Genomic DNA, 13,622 nt, shown 5'->3' on the forward strand with positions numbered 1-13,622 from the left:
TGCCCCAGGCGGAGATGGAGCACAGCTAGTTGGGAATGGGCAACACAGAAATGGAGGTGTCCATTTGGGCGTCTCCATAGGGGTGGCTGCTGGAGCCCTGAGTGGCAGTGCTACAGGAAAGATGTCAGGGCTGAGGCTGGAACTCTGGTATTTAAGGAAGAACCAAGATGGAGACTGAGAAGGCACATCCAGAGAGGTAGGAGGAAAACCGAGGGGAGGGGAGTGTCTCGAGGGTGGAGGAAGAGGTGACAGTGACCAGAGGTTCAGTCAGGACACAGAACATTAGACCTCATGACTGGGAGGTAAGGGTGAGTGGGCCAAGAGGTTTGTGGAGCAGAGAGGGTAGAAGCCAGGGTGAAGTAGGGGGAGAGTGGATGGGCGGAGAGGAAGCGGAGTGGAGAATGGAGACAGAGTCTGCAGCCAATCATAGCTGATTCATCAGCGGGTCGGAGAGACAGAGTCCCTTAATTCTCATCCTGTTATCTTCCCCCATTATGTGGATAAGAAGACTTGCCCAATGGTACAAAGCAGGAAGTTGGGAATGAAGAACAGGAGGAAGAAAGTCAGGGTAATGCCTGCCAGGGAAGCTGCCTCCCTCCTCTCCATTCTTTTTTAATAAGAGAGACTGGAGGTAGAATAAAAATGCTGTAAGGGGCTGGTTCTAAGGAGCCCAGCAGTCACTGCTTTTGTAGAACTCTTGGGAATAAAGACCTGTGCTCCTTGAAGCCAGGGACCTCTCCTTCCTCTGAGCATGGGCTTTGGAGTGACAACCAGCAGTGGGGGGGGGGGGAGCTCTTAACAGCATTGTTGGGGTCGTGGGAACTAGGGTTACCCTCATTTTCAGAGTAACTAGGGGACTTCACGAGCCAGTTCCAGAAGAAAAGCCCAGAAATACTCTGGGTGTAGTCAGAGGTGAGAGAAAATGAGTCAGTCGCCCAAAGATGGTATGTTGGAGCTGGTGTCTCTCCCCACTGGCCACACCCAGGAGGCCAGGGCTGTAAGTGCTTTACCAGCCAGGTCCCTTCTCTACCCGTCCTCATGTGATTTCCTGAGGCAATTCTCGTGTTCTTTGGGTGTGGAGTCAGGTGAGTCTTGAAAGAAACTGGTGAAAAATAGACTCTGACCTGAGGGCAGGGAAGGCTGGGGAGGCCCATTGGGCAGCTGCCCTCTGCTCCTGGGGTTCTGATCTGGGCTGTGGCAAGGGGCCCCAGGAAGACACCTACTTCCTGTTCTGTAATGTCTGCTGGCTGCTCTACCTGGGACAGAGAGGCCACGAAAGTCACCTGGTGCTTCTGGAGAATCTGTATTCCCCAGCTGCTTGGAGCAGTCCTAAAAGTGAACTCCTGAAAGCTTGTTCTAGCCCTACCCCTTTATTCTGGAAATAATTTTTGATGTTGAAAGGAAAACTAGGAGAAAGGGGTGTGAGGAAAACAAACAAAAGCCAATAGATGTTCTGTCTGGTTTTAGTCAGCTGTCTGAGTAGGAATTGGTAAAACTTTGGCCAAAATTTCATTATGTCATCTTTTCAGAAGTCACAAAAGAAAAAGGTTAGTTATCTTGCTCACAGCAGTTTGTAAAACTAAGTGAAAGTGGCTGTCGGGGTTTAGTCTCCTCCAGCCAGGTTCCCTCCAGCCCTGGGAAAAGCCCGTCCTGTGCGCTCCTGGCTTACTCACAGGTGGGAGTCTGCCAGAGCCGGTCCAGCTGCAGGTGCTTCAAGTCCCGGGACCAGAGTCTTCTGAGCACTCTTAGCCATGCACACTCCACTCAAGCTCATGGCCTAGCAGAGAGAAAAAACAGATGTGCTGAGAAGACTCTTGTGAAGATGTAGTTCATTACAATGTAGTGTGTTGAGAGGAATGGGAGTGGCCCTGGTGGGGGCTAAGCCAGGCAGGATTTCTGGGGACAGCATAGCTGAAATCCCCATTGGAGTGCAGCACTGGGGGCTCCTGGCCCATGGAGCCCCAAGTGTCACAGGGCCACCACTCACACTGCTGCACATTCCGCTCCCAGCCTTATAGCTTCTCTCTGGTTTCCTCCCACCACAGTTTGACTTTGGAGACACCATGGTCCACCAGGCCATCCACACCATCGAGTACTGCCTGGGCTGCATCTCTAACACCGCTTCCTACCTGCGGCTCTGGGCCCTCAGTCTTGCTCATGCACGTGAGTGTATTTCTCTCAGGTCAGAAACTGGTTTTCCCCTTTGGGCACTCTCTCAGGTGGCAGCACTGAACGAGAGTGGAAGTTACACCAAGGTTCTGGGATTATCCCAGCTCCTAAATCCAGGGAGAATGAGTCCAGATGGGAGGGCCAGAGCTTTTGCCAGGTTAGCTGTGCCCCGTGGTCCCACCAAGGTCTGGGGGAAGCCAGGGCTCCAGGCCCTCTGCAGGTGAGGGGTGGCAGAGCAAGACGTGAGGCCCACAGCGCCTCTTGCCAAACTGAACCAGATGTTATGTGTCGCCCGCTCGGTCCCCAGAGCTGTCTGAGGTGCTGTGGACCATGGTCATCCACATCGGCCTGAGCGTGAAGAGCTTGGCAGGAAGTCTGGTGCTGTTCTTCATCTTCACAGCCTTTGCCACCCTGACTGTGGCCATCCTCCTGATCATGGAGGGCCTCTCCGCCTTCCTCCACGCACTGCGGCTACACTGGTGAGGGGACGGCCAGCGGGGGGCCGGGCGGGAGCATTGTCCTTAGCTACACGAGGGCAGCTTTGCTCCTGTACAGAATTCAAAGACTAGGAGGTGCCTGCTTTCACATGACTACACCCAGGACCCTGTCTTAGTAGGGAGCCTGAGGAAATGCACACAGATATGCACAGCTCACTTTTCACAGCCTCCAGGGAGCATTCTCGGCGGGGGTTGTCACATTCCCTCTCTCTGCCTTCAGCATTCTTCAGTTCTCTTGATTATGGCCTATAAGACCTGCTGAGCTTTTATTTGTATTAATATTTTACTTTTTTATTGTTTGTTTTTCATTTGTTTGTTTGATTTTGGTTTTTTGCTCTGGCATAGAACTTCCTCCTATCTTCAGAGCAATGAAAGCAGTTCTGGAATTGATTCTAACTCCAGGAAAGTGCTAGAACACATTGTCTCCCAGTTTTGTCCCCCTTGTTCTGTCATTATGCCGGTGTAGGACCCCTGGCAGCTACATGTGGGTGGGTGGGTGGGCTTCCTGGTTCCATAGCGTACAGCTCAGTACACTAGGCAGCTTCAGAATGCTGAGTTTGGGATTTGTTTTCTTTGATGTAGTTTGTGGCTCTTAATGGCTCTGCATGGAGAGAGAGCTCAGCCCAGGGAGGGGAGAGCTGAGCTCTGGGCAAGGCTGTGACTCCGTGACCTCAAAGTAGGGTTGCCAGGTTCAGCAAATAAAATTACAGGACACCCAGTTAAATTTGAAATTCAGATCAACAATGAATAGTTTATTTGTTTTTTTAATATAAGTATTTCCCAAATGTGCATGGGACAGACTTATACTAAAAACTGGGCATGCTGTACTGTATCTGGCTGCCCTACCTCTTTTTTTTTTTAATTATTTAATTACTTTTTAAAATTTTATTGGGGAACATTGTGTTTCTCCAGGGCCCATCATCTCCAAGTCGTCCTTCAATCTAGTTGAGGGCGCAGCTCACTGGCCCATGTGGGAATCGAACTAGCAACCCTGTTGTTCAGAGCTCACGCTCTAACCAACTGAGCCATTTGGCCACCCCTACCCTACCTCTTTGAGTTTTCCATTTACTCCTTTATGTTGTGATTCTCCTTTTCTGGGTCTCAAATTCCAGTGGCTCTGGGCCCTCTCCCCAGAGAAATACCCCTCTCCCTTGTGTACATACACAGTTTTACCAGTTTAGGGGGTCATAAACTCACTGACCTAACCTTAGGAACCCCTAGATATTAATGACCTCAAGATCAGAAGAGAGCTTGGAATGTCTCTTTCCATCACTAATCCAAACCTGAAGAAAATCCAAAATCTGAACCTAAGAAACCTCTTCCCCACCCCCTTTATTTTTGATTTTTCTCCTGACTTAGTTACAAGCCTCCTCAAAGATTCTGCTGTTTGTTGTTCTAAATTACAGAGGAGAAAAGAGGTGTATCAGGGGAGACGTGGTTGGGATTTATTCTTCCCTCAGAAGTTCCTTTAGAGGAATCAGTCCACATTACTCTCTGGCCTGGCTTTCCTCCTCGCCTCCTTCCTCCCCACCCAGCTGTTGTTTACTGTCGAGCCAGGAACTTAGGAGCGCTGCATGATTCAGAGTGCTGGCCGCTCCCCTGTGCTCAGCTTATCAGCGTTCTCTGTCCCCCGCACACTTCCTCAGCCGCTCGGTGTGAGGGAACGTCTACGTAGCCAGCTGGTGGTGACTCACTTTTTCTTGCACTTTTGGCTTCCTTCCTTTCCCAGTCACTTCTCTTGTCTCCTGAACCCTGGGCTTAAGGGAACAGTTACCACCCCACTTTGATTCCAGGCCAAGTGGGCAGCCTATTTATTGCCTCCTCCCTGTTGGGGTGGGGAGCAGTCAAAGCGCTGGACCAGAACTGTGAGCTGTGGGCCAGGCACAGCAGGGTGTGAGGAAGGTCGCCTGGGCCTAGGTAGTTTGTGAGGTCATATTTTGTTGCCAGAAGGATTACTTCTTCCTCGGGTTCACTTGTGACCTTTGAGTGAAGGTGTCTTCCCACGTCCTTATGAATGAATCCTCATGAATGAGCCCATAGATGTGACAAGTGACAAGAGCAGGCTTCAGAATTGGGCCTACCTTAGTTTGAATCCCAGCTTTGCCCACATTGGCAGGGTGACCCTGAGGAAAGCACTTACGTCTCTGAACCTCACTTTCATGTGAAAAGAGGATAATATCCACGTGACAAGGTTGCCATGATTAAACATGGAGTAATGCACATACCAGGTGACTGGCACAGTAAACTTGTTCAAGAGCAGATGTCGGCTCCCCTGCTGAAGTGGAATGCCCTGTGGAGACGTCACTGGGCTGTGGTCCCTTGTAAAGAAACTACTTTTAGTCTGTTTGGAGAGAAGGAAGACCACACTGCATGGAAGGGTGCGTGATACCATCTGAGTGCTTCTTAGATGTAGTTTGCAAGGAACAGGCTCGTCAACCACATTGTACTTGTGGGGCTTGGGGTAGTAGAAGTATTGGGTAGAAGAGAAAAAAATAGTGGAAACTCCTTTGTGCAGCAACGTTTCCAACTCCCATCATAGGAGGCCAGTTTGGAGCTCATCCCCGCCACTAAAAAGGGGGGGAATGAAATTGGTGCTAGTGCACCCCCTCCTGGCCAAACATGGATGTGCTTCAAGGATTCCTGGTCTCAGTCCACCAGGAGGTCTGAGTGGCCATCTTGTGAGGGGTGGGAACAGCTGGTCCTGGCTGAAAATGGCTGCAGGGCCATTGCTGCTGTTTTTCCTGGTGACCAGCCTGGGCATCTTCACACCTGTCACTTCAGCCCTGGTAGTCAGCTGGGGTTTCCCGATTCTGATGCAAGGGCTGCCCCATTATACAAGGCCTGGGTCTCTTCAATGGGAACAAGAAGAAAAACATGTGATTTGATAACATAGAAACCACTAGTCTGAGATCTGCGTAGGGTTAGGAGGAGGTGGGTGACATTTGAAAACAACGATGAGCAGGTTAATGTGCCAACGTGCTAGTTCTGTCTCCTGCATTATGTCCCACTGCATTCCTTACAATAAACTGGTTCCCAGTTCTGTGCCTTTAGCCATCAACCAATTTGTGAGTGTACAAGTGTGCGTGTCTACAGGTATGTGGAATCTGCTAAAAAAGAAAGAGCAAAGTGGTCTGGGCTTTCCACTCACCCTAATTAGATGTCTTCCCTTCCTCAGAAAAGGCAAAGGCAGGGATATGATTTGTAGTTGTAACTGTGGACACCAAACTGATTTTAGCAGAAAGCCTGTTGCCCCATGACCTACAGGAACCTAACCCTTTCTTATCCAGCAGATTCCACATACCTGTAGATGTGCACACTTGTACACTCACGCATTGGTTGATGGCTAAAGGCACAGAACTGGGAACCAGTTTATTGTATGGAATGCAGTGGTGCCACAGCAAGACATCACGGGATAGTTGAGTGAATGCCGGCCCCAGGAGAAGTAAGAACACCTGAAATGTAGTCCTCCGCTGACATCATCATCCTGACATTTGAGCCATCACACAGACATGTGTTCCAGGCCCTGAACTGCTCAGAGAGTGACAGAAAGGGCTAGAGAAGCAGCTGGGCCTAGACTCATCTTTCTAAAACTGCCCCCGCCAGGAAAGGGAAGAGGCCCCGGAACTCTGTCCCCCTTCACTCACTCAAGGAAACAAGGTTTCCCATTACATAGCAGGAGTGATCTCTCTGGACTCCCAGTTATCCTCTGGGTCACTGGGTGGCCTTTGCCAGTTGCTAGCTCTGGAAGAGGTGACAGAGAAACCCATCCGACTGACTGCCTGGGGCTGTCCTCACAACTATGGAATTCTGAGGTGCCTTTTAGTGGTTTAGAGCATGGCAGGGCTGGGAGGCTCCCAGAGCAGAGCCCCAATGAAGGAAGAACTTGCAGGGTGGCCAGTGGGGCCCCGCTGTATCCCGCACAGAGAATTTCGGTGTTTGTGCTTTCTCAGGAAGCACACGTTTCCCTAGTTGGCAGGGAGAAGAGGGCGGGGAGACCGAAAGGAAAATTGCTTTCCAGCTTTGTGCCAGGAGGTTGGGTGAGCATGGCCAAGAAGGAAGGTAAAGTCAGGCTGACCCACAGATATCCAAGATGTCCCTTGTAGTGGCCACCCTGTCTCTAACCTCGAGCAGCAGCTGGTGGGAGAGGCGGTGTCAAGTGGCATGACAGAGGGGCCACCCATCAGCTCACACAGCAGAATGTATGTGCCCCATCCCAGGCATGTGTTTCCGCTGGGCCCCATGGGTAGATGAGACATGCGGAGGGATACCAAAAGAAGGGTGGTGACCCCGCGGGCATCTGAAAACTTCTGAAGCTTCTCCTCCATTTGCCCAATTCGGAATTAGAATTGTTTGTGTGATTAGCCAGTGAGGAGGTCAGCGTTCCAGATAACCCCACAGACCCAAAGGGGACTTGCCTACTATCTGGCTACATATTGTTGAATGAAAATGGGACATGCCAATCTATTTTCAGTTGTTGAAATCCCTATCCCTATGCAAACACAACCTACCCAACATGAATAATTCAGAACTAACAGCAGTTGGTGACAAGCAGGAACCTAGCCCCATCCCCACCGCCTTCCCCCAGAGGGGCCCCAGGAGCTAGAACTGGTCAGAGGACTTCTTAGGGCTGCTGGGATGTAGGGGCGAATCCAGGTCCGGGTTTACACTTGCTCTTGCCAGGAACCCTATGACTGACTGGTTTGAAGCTCCTCCCCCTGAATCCTGTTTTTCCTGGGGAGTTTGGCCCAGGCACTAATGGGAATTCTCCAGAGGCTTTGGGACCTTGGTCCAGCCCCTGGAATGTGAGGCTGCAGGGAAAATGCTGTCCTTTCCTACACCCACAGAAAATTCTGTTCACCTCTTCTCCCCAGGGGTGGAGCTGGCCGCTCTGTAGTCAGTGTCCTCAGCCAGCATCCCAGGCCACTCCCCACCCGCTGCTCTTCACCAATTCCTCCCCTCATGGCTTGGAGGGAGGAGGAAGCCCTGCAGGAAACTTGCCTGCAGCCCGGCCCAGCCCCCAGCTCTGCCTGTTCTTGCAGGGGTTCTGGCATCCCCAGAGTCCTGCTGCCCTGAGTGGAAACTATTCCTCAGGGCAGCTCTCCTTGACTTTTCTATCCTCTGAATTATGCATTTTTCTGCCCTTATTTGGTGGTGGTTTGTTGCTGGGCAGCCATCCAGGGTGAGTTTGCACGCGTACAGCCAAGCAGCCTGGCTCTGCTCAGAGCAGCACACTCTTCTTCCTGCCCCTCAAGTTTGAGAGGACCCCAGGGGACCAGAGGGATGGAGGCTGAGCTGCCTGGGAAGAGAGTTCAAGCTCTGTTTTTCCTTTCAGTCCCCAAGAGAAGAATTCTTTCTCAGATGTTTTTGTAGATGGAGCATATTTTTGCTGTGGCATTAAGGAGACTTCCCTTCCTGACTTCCCCCCTTTCCTGGGAATTTCCTCCCCTAAATCAGAAGTCTCCAGTGTTCACTTGCAACCCTTTGGACTCCTCCCTCCCCCCAAGAAGACAGTGGTGTTCAGCTGAGGGTTCCAAACCTCAACTCACAGCTGCTCAGGGGCTTCCCTCGGAGGTCTGCACTGAGTCCCTGCAGGCGCCGGTGTTTGTGGGGGCTCTTAATTAGGGACTCAAGCCAGTGAACTTTTGCACGTGGCTTTCTGCTGAGCAGGGTAGAGCAGGAACCGAGGCCACACCAGTGCACTGGAGGACCGTGCTCTTGCTGAGGGTAGGCCTGGGCCTCAGAAGCAGAGCTGTGTGCACTGTGGGAAGTCGTCAGGGTCTGGGCTTGGTGGGCTGGCAGAACAGTGGCAGAAGGAAGAGCTGCTTTCCCAGGCTCTTCCAGGAAAGGGTGGCTTTGGGGAGCCTGGGGTCGGGCATCTTTCTGGCCCAACTATGAAATCCCAAAAGGTTTCAGGAGGTTTCTGTGGAATGATGACTTCCCTCTTCCCTTTTCCCAGGGTCGAGTTCCAGAATAAATTCTACAGCGGGACCGGTTTCAAGTTCCTACCCTTCTCCTTCGAGCACATTCGGGAAGGGAAGTTTGACGAGTGAGCCCCTTGTGGGGCTGTGTACCCGCTGCCCTCCCCCACTCCCTCCGTGGTGATTAGCTGTGCTCCTCTTATCTGTTGGTTGTGATCCCTGGATATTGGGACATTCGTGTCATCCCTGCCTGTCTCTCCCAGCCGCCTGTGAGTCATTTAGATAGATGCGGCCCTCCATTGGGTCCCCTGCCACCTCAGCTTTGTGTGTGGTAGTATAGCGATTTTCTAGAGAAAAGCTGGGTTCTGGCTGTCACTCGCGCCACTGGGCACCAGCCAAACACAGCCCCTCTTTGTCCCCTGGTGGTGACTGTGTGCATTTACATGTGAGACCGCAGCCCATGGAAGAAGTACCACACCTAGACTCTGAACCCTACCCTCTTCTGCCATTCTAGTTACTGGTTGGGGTGGGGGTGTTCTTTAACACCCCACCCTTGGGTTAGCAGGGTGGGTCCAGGAAGATGGTATTTCAGTCGTCTGCCACTGGCCTTCTGTCTTCAGAGCACTTGTTCACCAGGAATTCAGCTGCTCCCACTGTGCCAACGTGCGTGGCTTATCCTTCTCACCCCCAATGATCCAAAGGTACCCAATACCACCTTCCTCACCACCCTACACTCACACACTCTCCTACTCCCTCCCAGACCCCCCTTTCTTCCCTCCCTTGTTTGCACCCTGCATAATGTAGCACAGCTGGGAGTGACAGAAAACAAAGGTCCTGGCTGGCTGCTTCCCAGACCATGCTGGGTCCTGCCACAGGCACACACTCTGGGCAAAGGGTTTAAATCGATGCTTTTTCCTGGTGTAGACCCTGAGACCTTTCCCCACTCCCAATCATAAGTCTTGAGTGCAGGGCTGGAGTCATCAAGGATGGTTCTCTGGCAGGCGTGGCCTTGCTCTGCCCATCAGTGCTCCTCCCCACTTCCATACTGAGCCCAAGTTGGGGGTGTGGGGTCCTGGGCAGGGAAGGTCAGTGTCAGTTATAGTTTGCTGACTGAAGGCAACTGGTAGGGCTGCATGGCCCTGCCCTGTGGGCTGGTGCTGAACACCCACCCGCAAGGGGCCGGCTCCCCATCACCCTCACACTGGCTGTGGATCTTAGGGCCTTTTAATCATGTGTTGGCACAGCAGCCCTGGCTGCTGCAGCTAAATTGATCCTGTCACCTCCAATGGTGGAGATAATCCCCGGAACTGGCCAGGCCCCAGCTGTCTTCCCACCCTGGCTTTTCTAAGTGAGCTACTTAGAGCTGCTCACTCCATTCCCAGGCTGGGCTGGCCACCTGCCTCAGTTCCCCAACTTCACCCTGTGTTGGCCAGTGTGACCCCACGCAGACCTTATGCGGAGGCCCCTCCCTCCTGGTCCCCATGGCTCACAGGATGATCTTTGCTCTGTGTACAGGGGGCTTGAAGCAGAGTTCTTTGTCAGGAACCCTTCCCAAGGCCCTGTGTTCAGATATTCCTATGCTGAATAAAGTGTGTTTGACTCAGTGAGGGAGGCTGCCTGTCTGTGCCCACAGCCCCTGCGTCGCACACCCGCTCCCTCCCTCCAGCTTTCTGCTTTTCTCTGATCAAAGGCCAGGGCTACAGTGGCCCTGGCCAGGGAGTTAGTCTGAAATTCTCACCTTATCTCAAGTTTCCCAGGCGCCTTCCCACTCTCATGAGCCAGGGCAGCTTTGCAGACACTGCCCATGTTGGGGAGGGGAGTTGGAGACCCATCTTTGTTTCCCTTCCTGCACTACACACCCGAACAGGCAGGGAGTGGGGGCCTGGGCATCTGCCCACCCTCTCCTGTTTCCAAACATGCTCTCCAGGACTCAGCAGCCTGGCTATTTTGCGCCCTGATGCGCTTGGCCTTGGTGTAAGTGGAGGCTCAACATGGGGTTCTTCAGGACAGCTGAAGAATGTGAGGTGCTGAGGTAGGCAGACAGGTGGGGTGGGCAGGGAGGGTACCTTCTCGCTCCTAACTACCAGGTAATGTATCCACTTTCTTCCCCAGTGTGCCCCCCTCCATTCCTCCCTCTTGGGGTCTCCAGGGCAGGGGCTGTGCAGGAATGTGAGCTGCAGGCTGACAACTGCTGCTTCAGGAGGGACAGGAAAACCCTGTTGGCTTCATGTTCCTTATCTTCTCCCCACCCCCCAGCCTCAAACCCTCTCCTCCCTGACAGGCCAGCTGCCCTGGAATAAGCCCTGGGTGCAGCACCCCCACCAGGCTCCTGGAAGAAGTCCAGAGTGGAAATTCGAGTAAATGAGCTCTTTTAGCCTCTGCTCTGTTTTTGACTCAAAAAAGGAGGCCTAATAAAAATAGATATTTGGAATCAATGGAATAGAATTGAATTGAGAGTCCAGAAATAAACCCTAACGTTTATGGTCAATTGTCCACAAAGGGGCCAGGACAATTTAATGGGGAAAGAACAGTCTTTTCAACAAATGGTGTTAGTACAACTGGGTATCCACATAGAAAAGAACAAATTTGGACCACGACCCCACACTATATACAAAAATTAATTTAAAATGGATCATGGACCTACCTAAATGTACGAGTTAAAACTAAAATTCTTAGAAGAGATCATGAGAATACATTGTGACCTTGAGTTAGGCAATGATTTTCAGATGTGACACCAAAAGATCAAGTGATAAAGATAAGTTTGGCTTTAGCAAAATTTTAAAAAATTTGTGCTTCAAAGGACAGAATCAAAACCACTCACACTGGGATAAAATATTTGCAAATCATATACAGTTGACCTTTGAACAACCTTTGGACACTGTCCAGGTTCACTTATACATGGATTTTTTACAATAAATATACTGTCGGCCCTCCGTATCTCCAGGTAAATGGCCAATAAACCCATAAAAAATGCTCAACATCATTAATCCTTAGGGAGACGCAAATCAAAACCATGAAGAGATAACCACATCACACCCACTAAAAAGGCTATAATAGAAAACAATTACAAGTATCAGCAAGGATGTGGAGAAATTGAAACCCCCATTCACTGCTGGTAGGAATGTAAAACGGTGCAGCTGCTTTGGAAACATCCTGGCTGTTCCTCAAAATGTTAAACAGAATTAACAAGACCCAGCAATTTAACTTCTAGGTATCCACTCAAGAAAAATGAAAATGTGCACACAGACTTGTACACAAGTGTCCATAGTAGCATTATTCATAATAGCTCCCAAATAAAAACAGCCCATATGTCCATCAGCTGATGTGTGGATAAACAAAAGGTGGTAATATCCATACATTGCATATTATTCTACAATAAGAAGGAATGAAGTACTGACGTGCTACAACATGAATGGACCTCAAAAACGTGCTAAGAAACCAGACACGACCACATGATAATGTATGATACCATTCACGTGACATGCTTAGAATGGCAAATCTATAGACAGAAAGTAGATGGATGGCTGCCTAGGACTGGCTGCTGGATGGGTTCGGGGACAGTATTAAAATGGGAGATCCCCTTCTCATGGAATCCCTGGACTTCAGACATCTGCTGAGTGAGTCTGTGCCCCTCTCCAGTAAATACCCCTCGTCTTGAGGTCCTAAAACCAGCATGGAGAAGGTGGCTTTAGGCCTGCTCAACGTTATAGATAGAGGACAATTTTATCACCACTCTCTGTTTTGTTCTTCAATGGGGATCTGGTGGAACTACTTTCTGCCCCAGGAGATGTGTGTGTAAGGAGCATTGATGAGCTCCCCTCACCTCTGAATGATCTGCCAGCCCTCCCAGCTCCCCAGCCTACCCAAGGCATGTCCTAGGTATGAGCTGCTCCCTGGTGGCTGGACAGGGAAGGACTCGTTCCTCCTCACCGGCAAGGTGGGTGGGATCCTAGCTGGGTTCTGACAGGCAGGCAAATGAATTGGCAAAGCAGAGGGACCAGTGACCTGGAGGTATTCTGGGGTGCATAGGCAGAGGGTCAGGCTGGCCAGGAACAAAAGAGGAATTGAGATGGAGAGTGGAGAGCTGGGCTTGTTTCACACAGATTAATCGAAAAAGTAATAACGTGTCACTTGGTAAAAGTATCCAAAAGTACAAAAGACCTTGTTACAAAAGTAAGTCTTCCTCCCACCCCCAGCATTCCAGTACCCTACCAAGGCAACCACTCTTTGCATAGCCTTTGTTTTTTTTGTTTTTTTGTGTTGTTTTTTTTTTTTAACGCAAATGGGTGTATACTATACCTACCCCCTTGGTTTGACCTTTCTTTAGGTTGGTACAAAAGTAATTGCGGTTTAAAAGGTTAAAATTGCAAAAACCACAATTACTTTTGCACTAACCTAATATATATACCAGGGGTGCCAAAAAAAATGTATACACATAACTTGTATTCATCTTTTGTTATCGGTATATATTGAGTATTACAATTTTAATAGTTTTTTCCTTTCTTAAAATATGAATACATTGGGGGGGGCATCTTCTGTGTGTGTATATATATATATATATATATATATATATATATATATATATATATATATAGCAGAATCAGCACCAACACATCTTCCTCATTTTTTTTTTTTTATTGGGGAACACTGTGTACTTCCAGGACTTATTTCCAAGTCAAGTTGTTGTCCTTTCAGTCTTAGTTGTGGAGGGCACAGCTCAGCTCCAGGTCCAGTTGCCGTTGCTAGCTGCAGGGGCGCAGCCCACCATCCCTTGCGGGAGTTGAACTGGCAACCTTGTGGTTGAGAGGAACTGCTCCAACCAACTGAGCCATCCGGGAGCTCAACGGCAGCTCAGCGGCAGCTCAGCTCAAGGTGCCGTGTTCAATCTTAGTTGCATGGGATGGAGCCCACCACCCCTTGCGGGACTCGAGGAATTGAACTGGCAACCTTGTGGTTGAGAGCCCACTGGCTCATGTGGGAATCGAACCGGCAGCCTTCGGAGTTAGAAGCACGGAGCTCTAACCGCCTGAGCCACCGG

The 13,622-nt window shown here is 50.4% G+C and overlaps 1 protein-coding gene across 7 annotated transcripts in view; it reads left to right on the plus strand.

Moving 5' to 3' along the window:
• ATP6V0A1 (ATPase H+ transporting V0 subunit a1) overlaps positions 1-10,191 on the plus strand; it is a 52,485-nt gene extending 42,294 nt beyond the window's left edge. For all 7 annotated transcript variants that reach the window (XM_081029275.1, XM_081029276.1, XM_081029270.1 and 4 more), the window contains 3 exons: positions 2,046-2,163; positions 2,477-2,648; positions 8,623-10,191. In XM_081029275.1, the coding sequence (XP_080885401.1) occupies positions 2,046-2,163; positions 2,477-2,648; positions 8,623-8,716 (384 nt within the window). In that variant the 3' untranslated portion in view covers positions 8,717-10,191. The remainder of the gene's footprint in view (positions 1-2,045; positions 2,164-2,476; positions 2,649-8,622) is intronic.
• The last annotated feature ends 3,431 nt before the right edge of the window (positions 10,192-13,622 follow it).

Source organism: Rhinolophus hipposideros (assembly GCF_964194185.1).
Source record: "Rhinolophus hipposideros genome assembly, chromosome: 20".
NCBI classification, from domain to species: Eukaryota; Metazoa; Chordata; class Mammalia; order Chiroptera; family Rhinolophidae; genus Rhinolophus; species Rhinolophus hipposideros.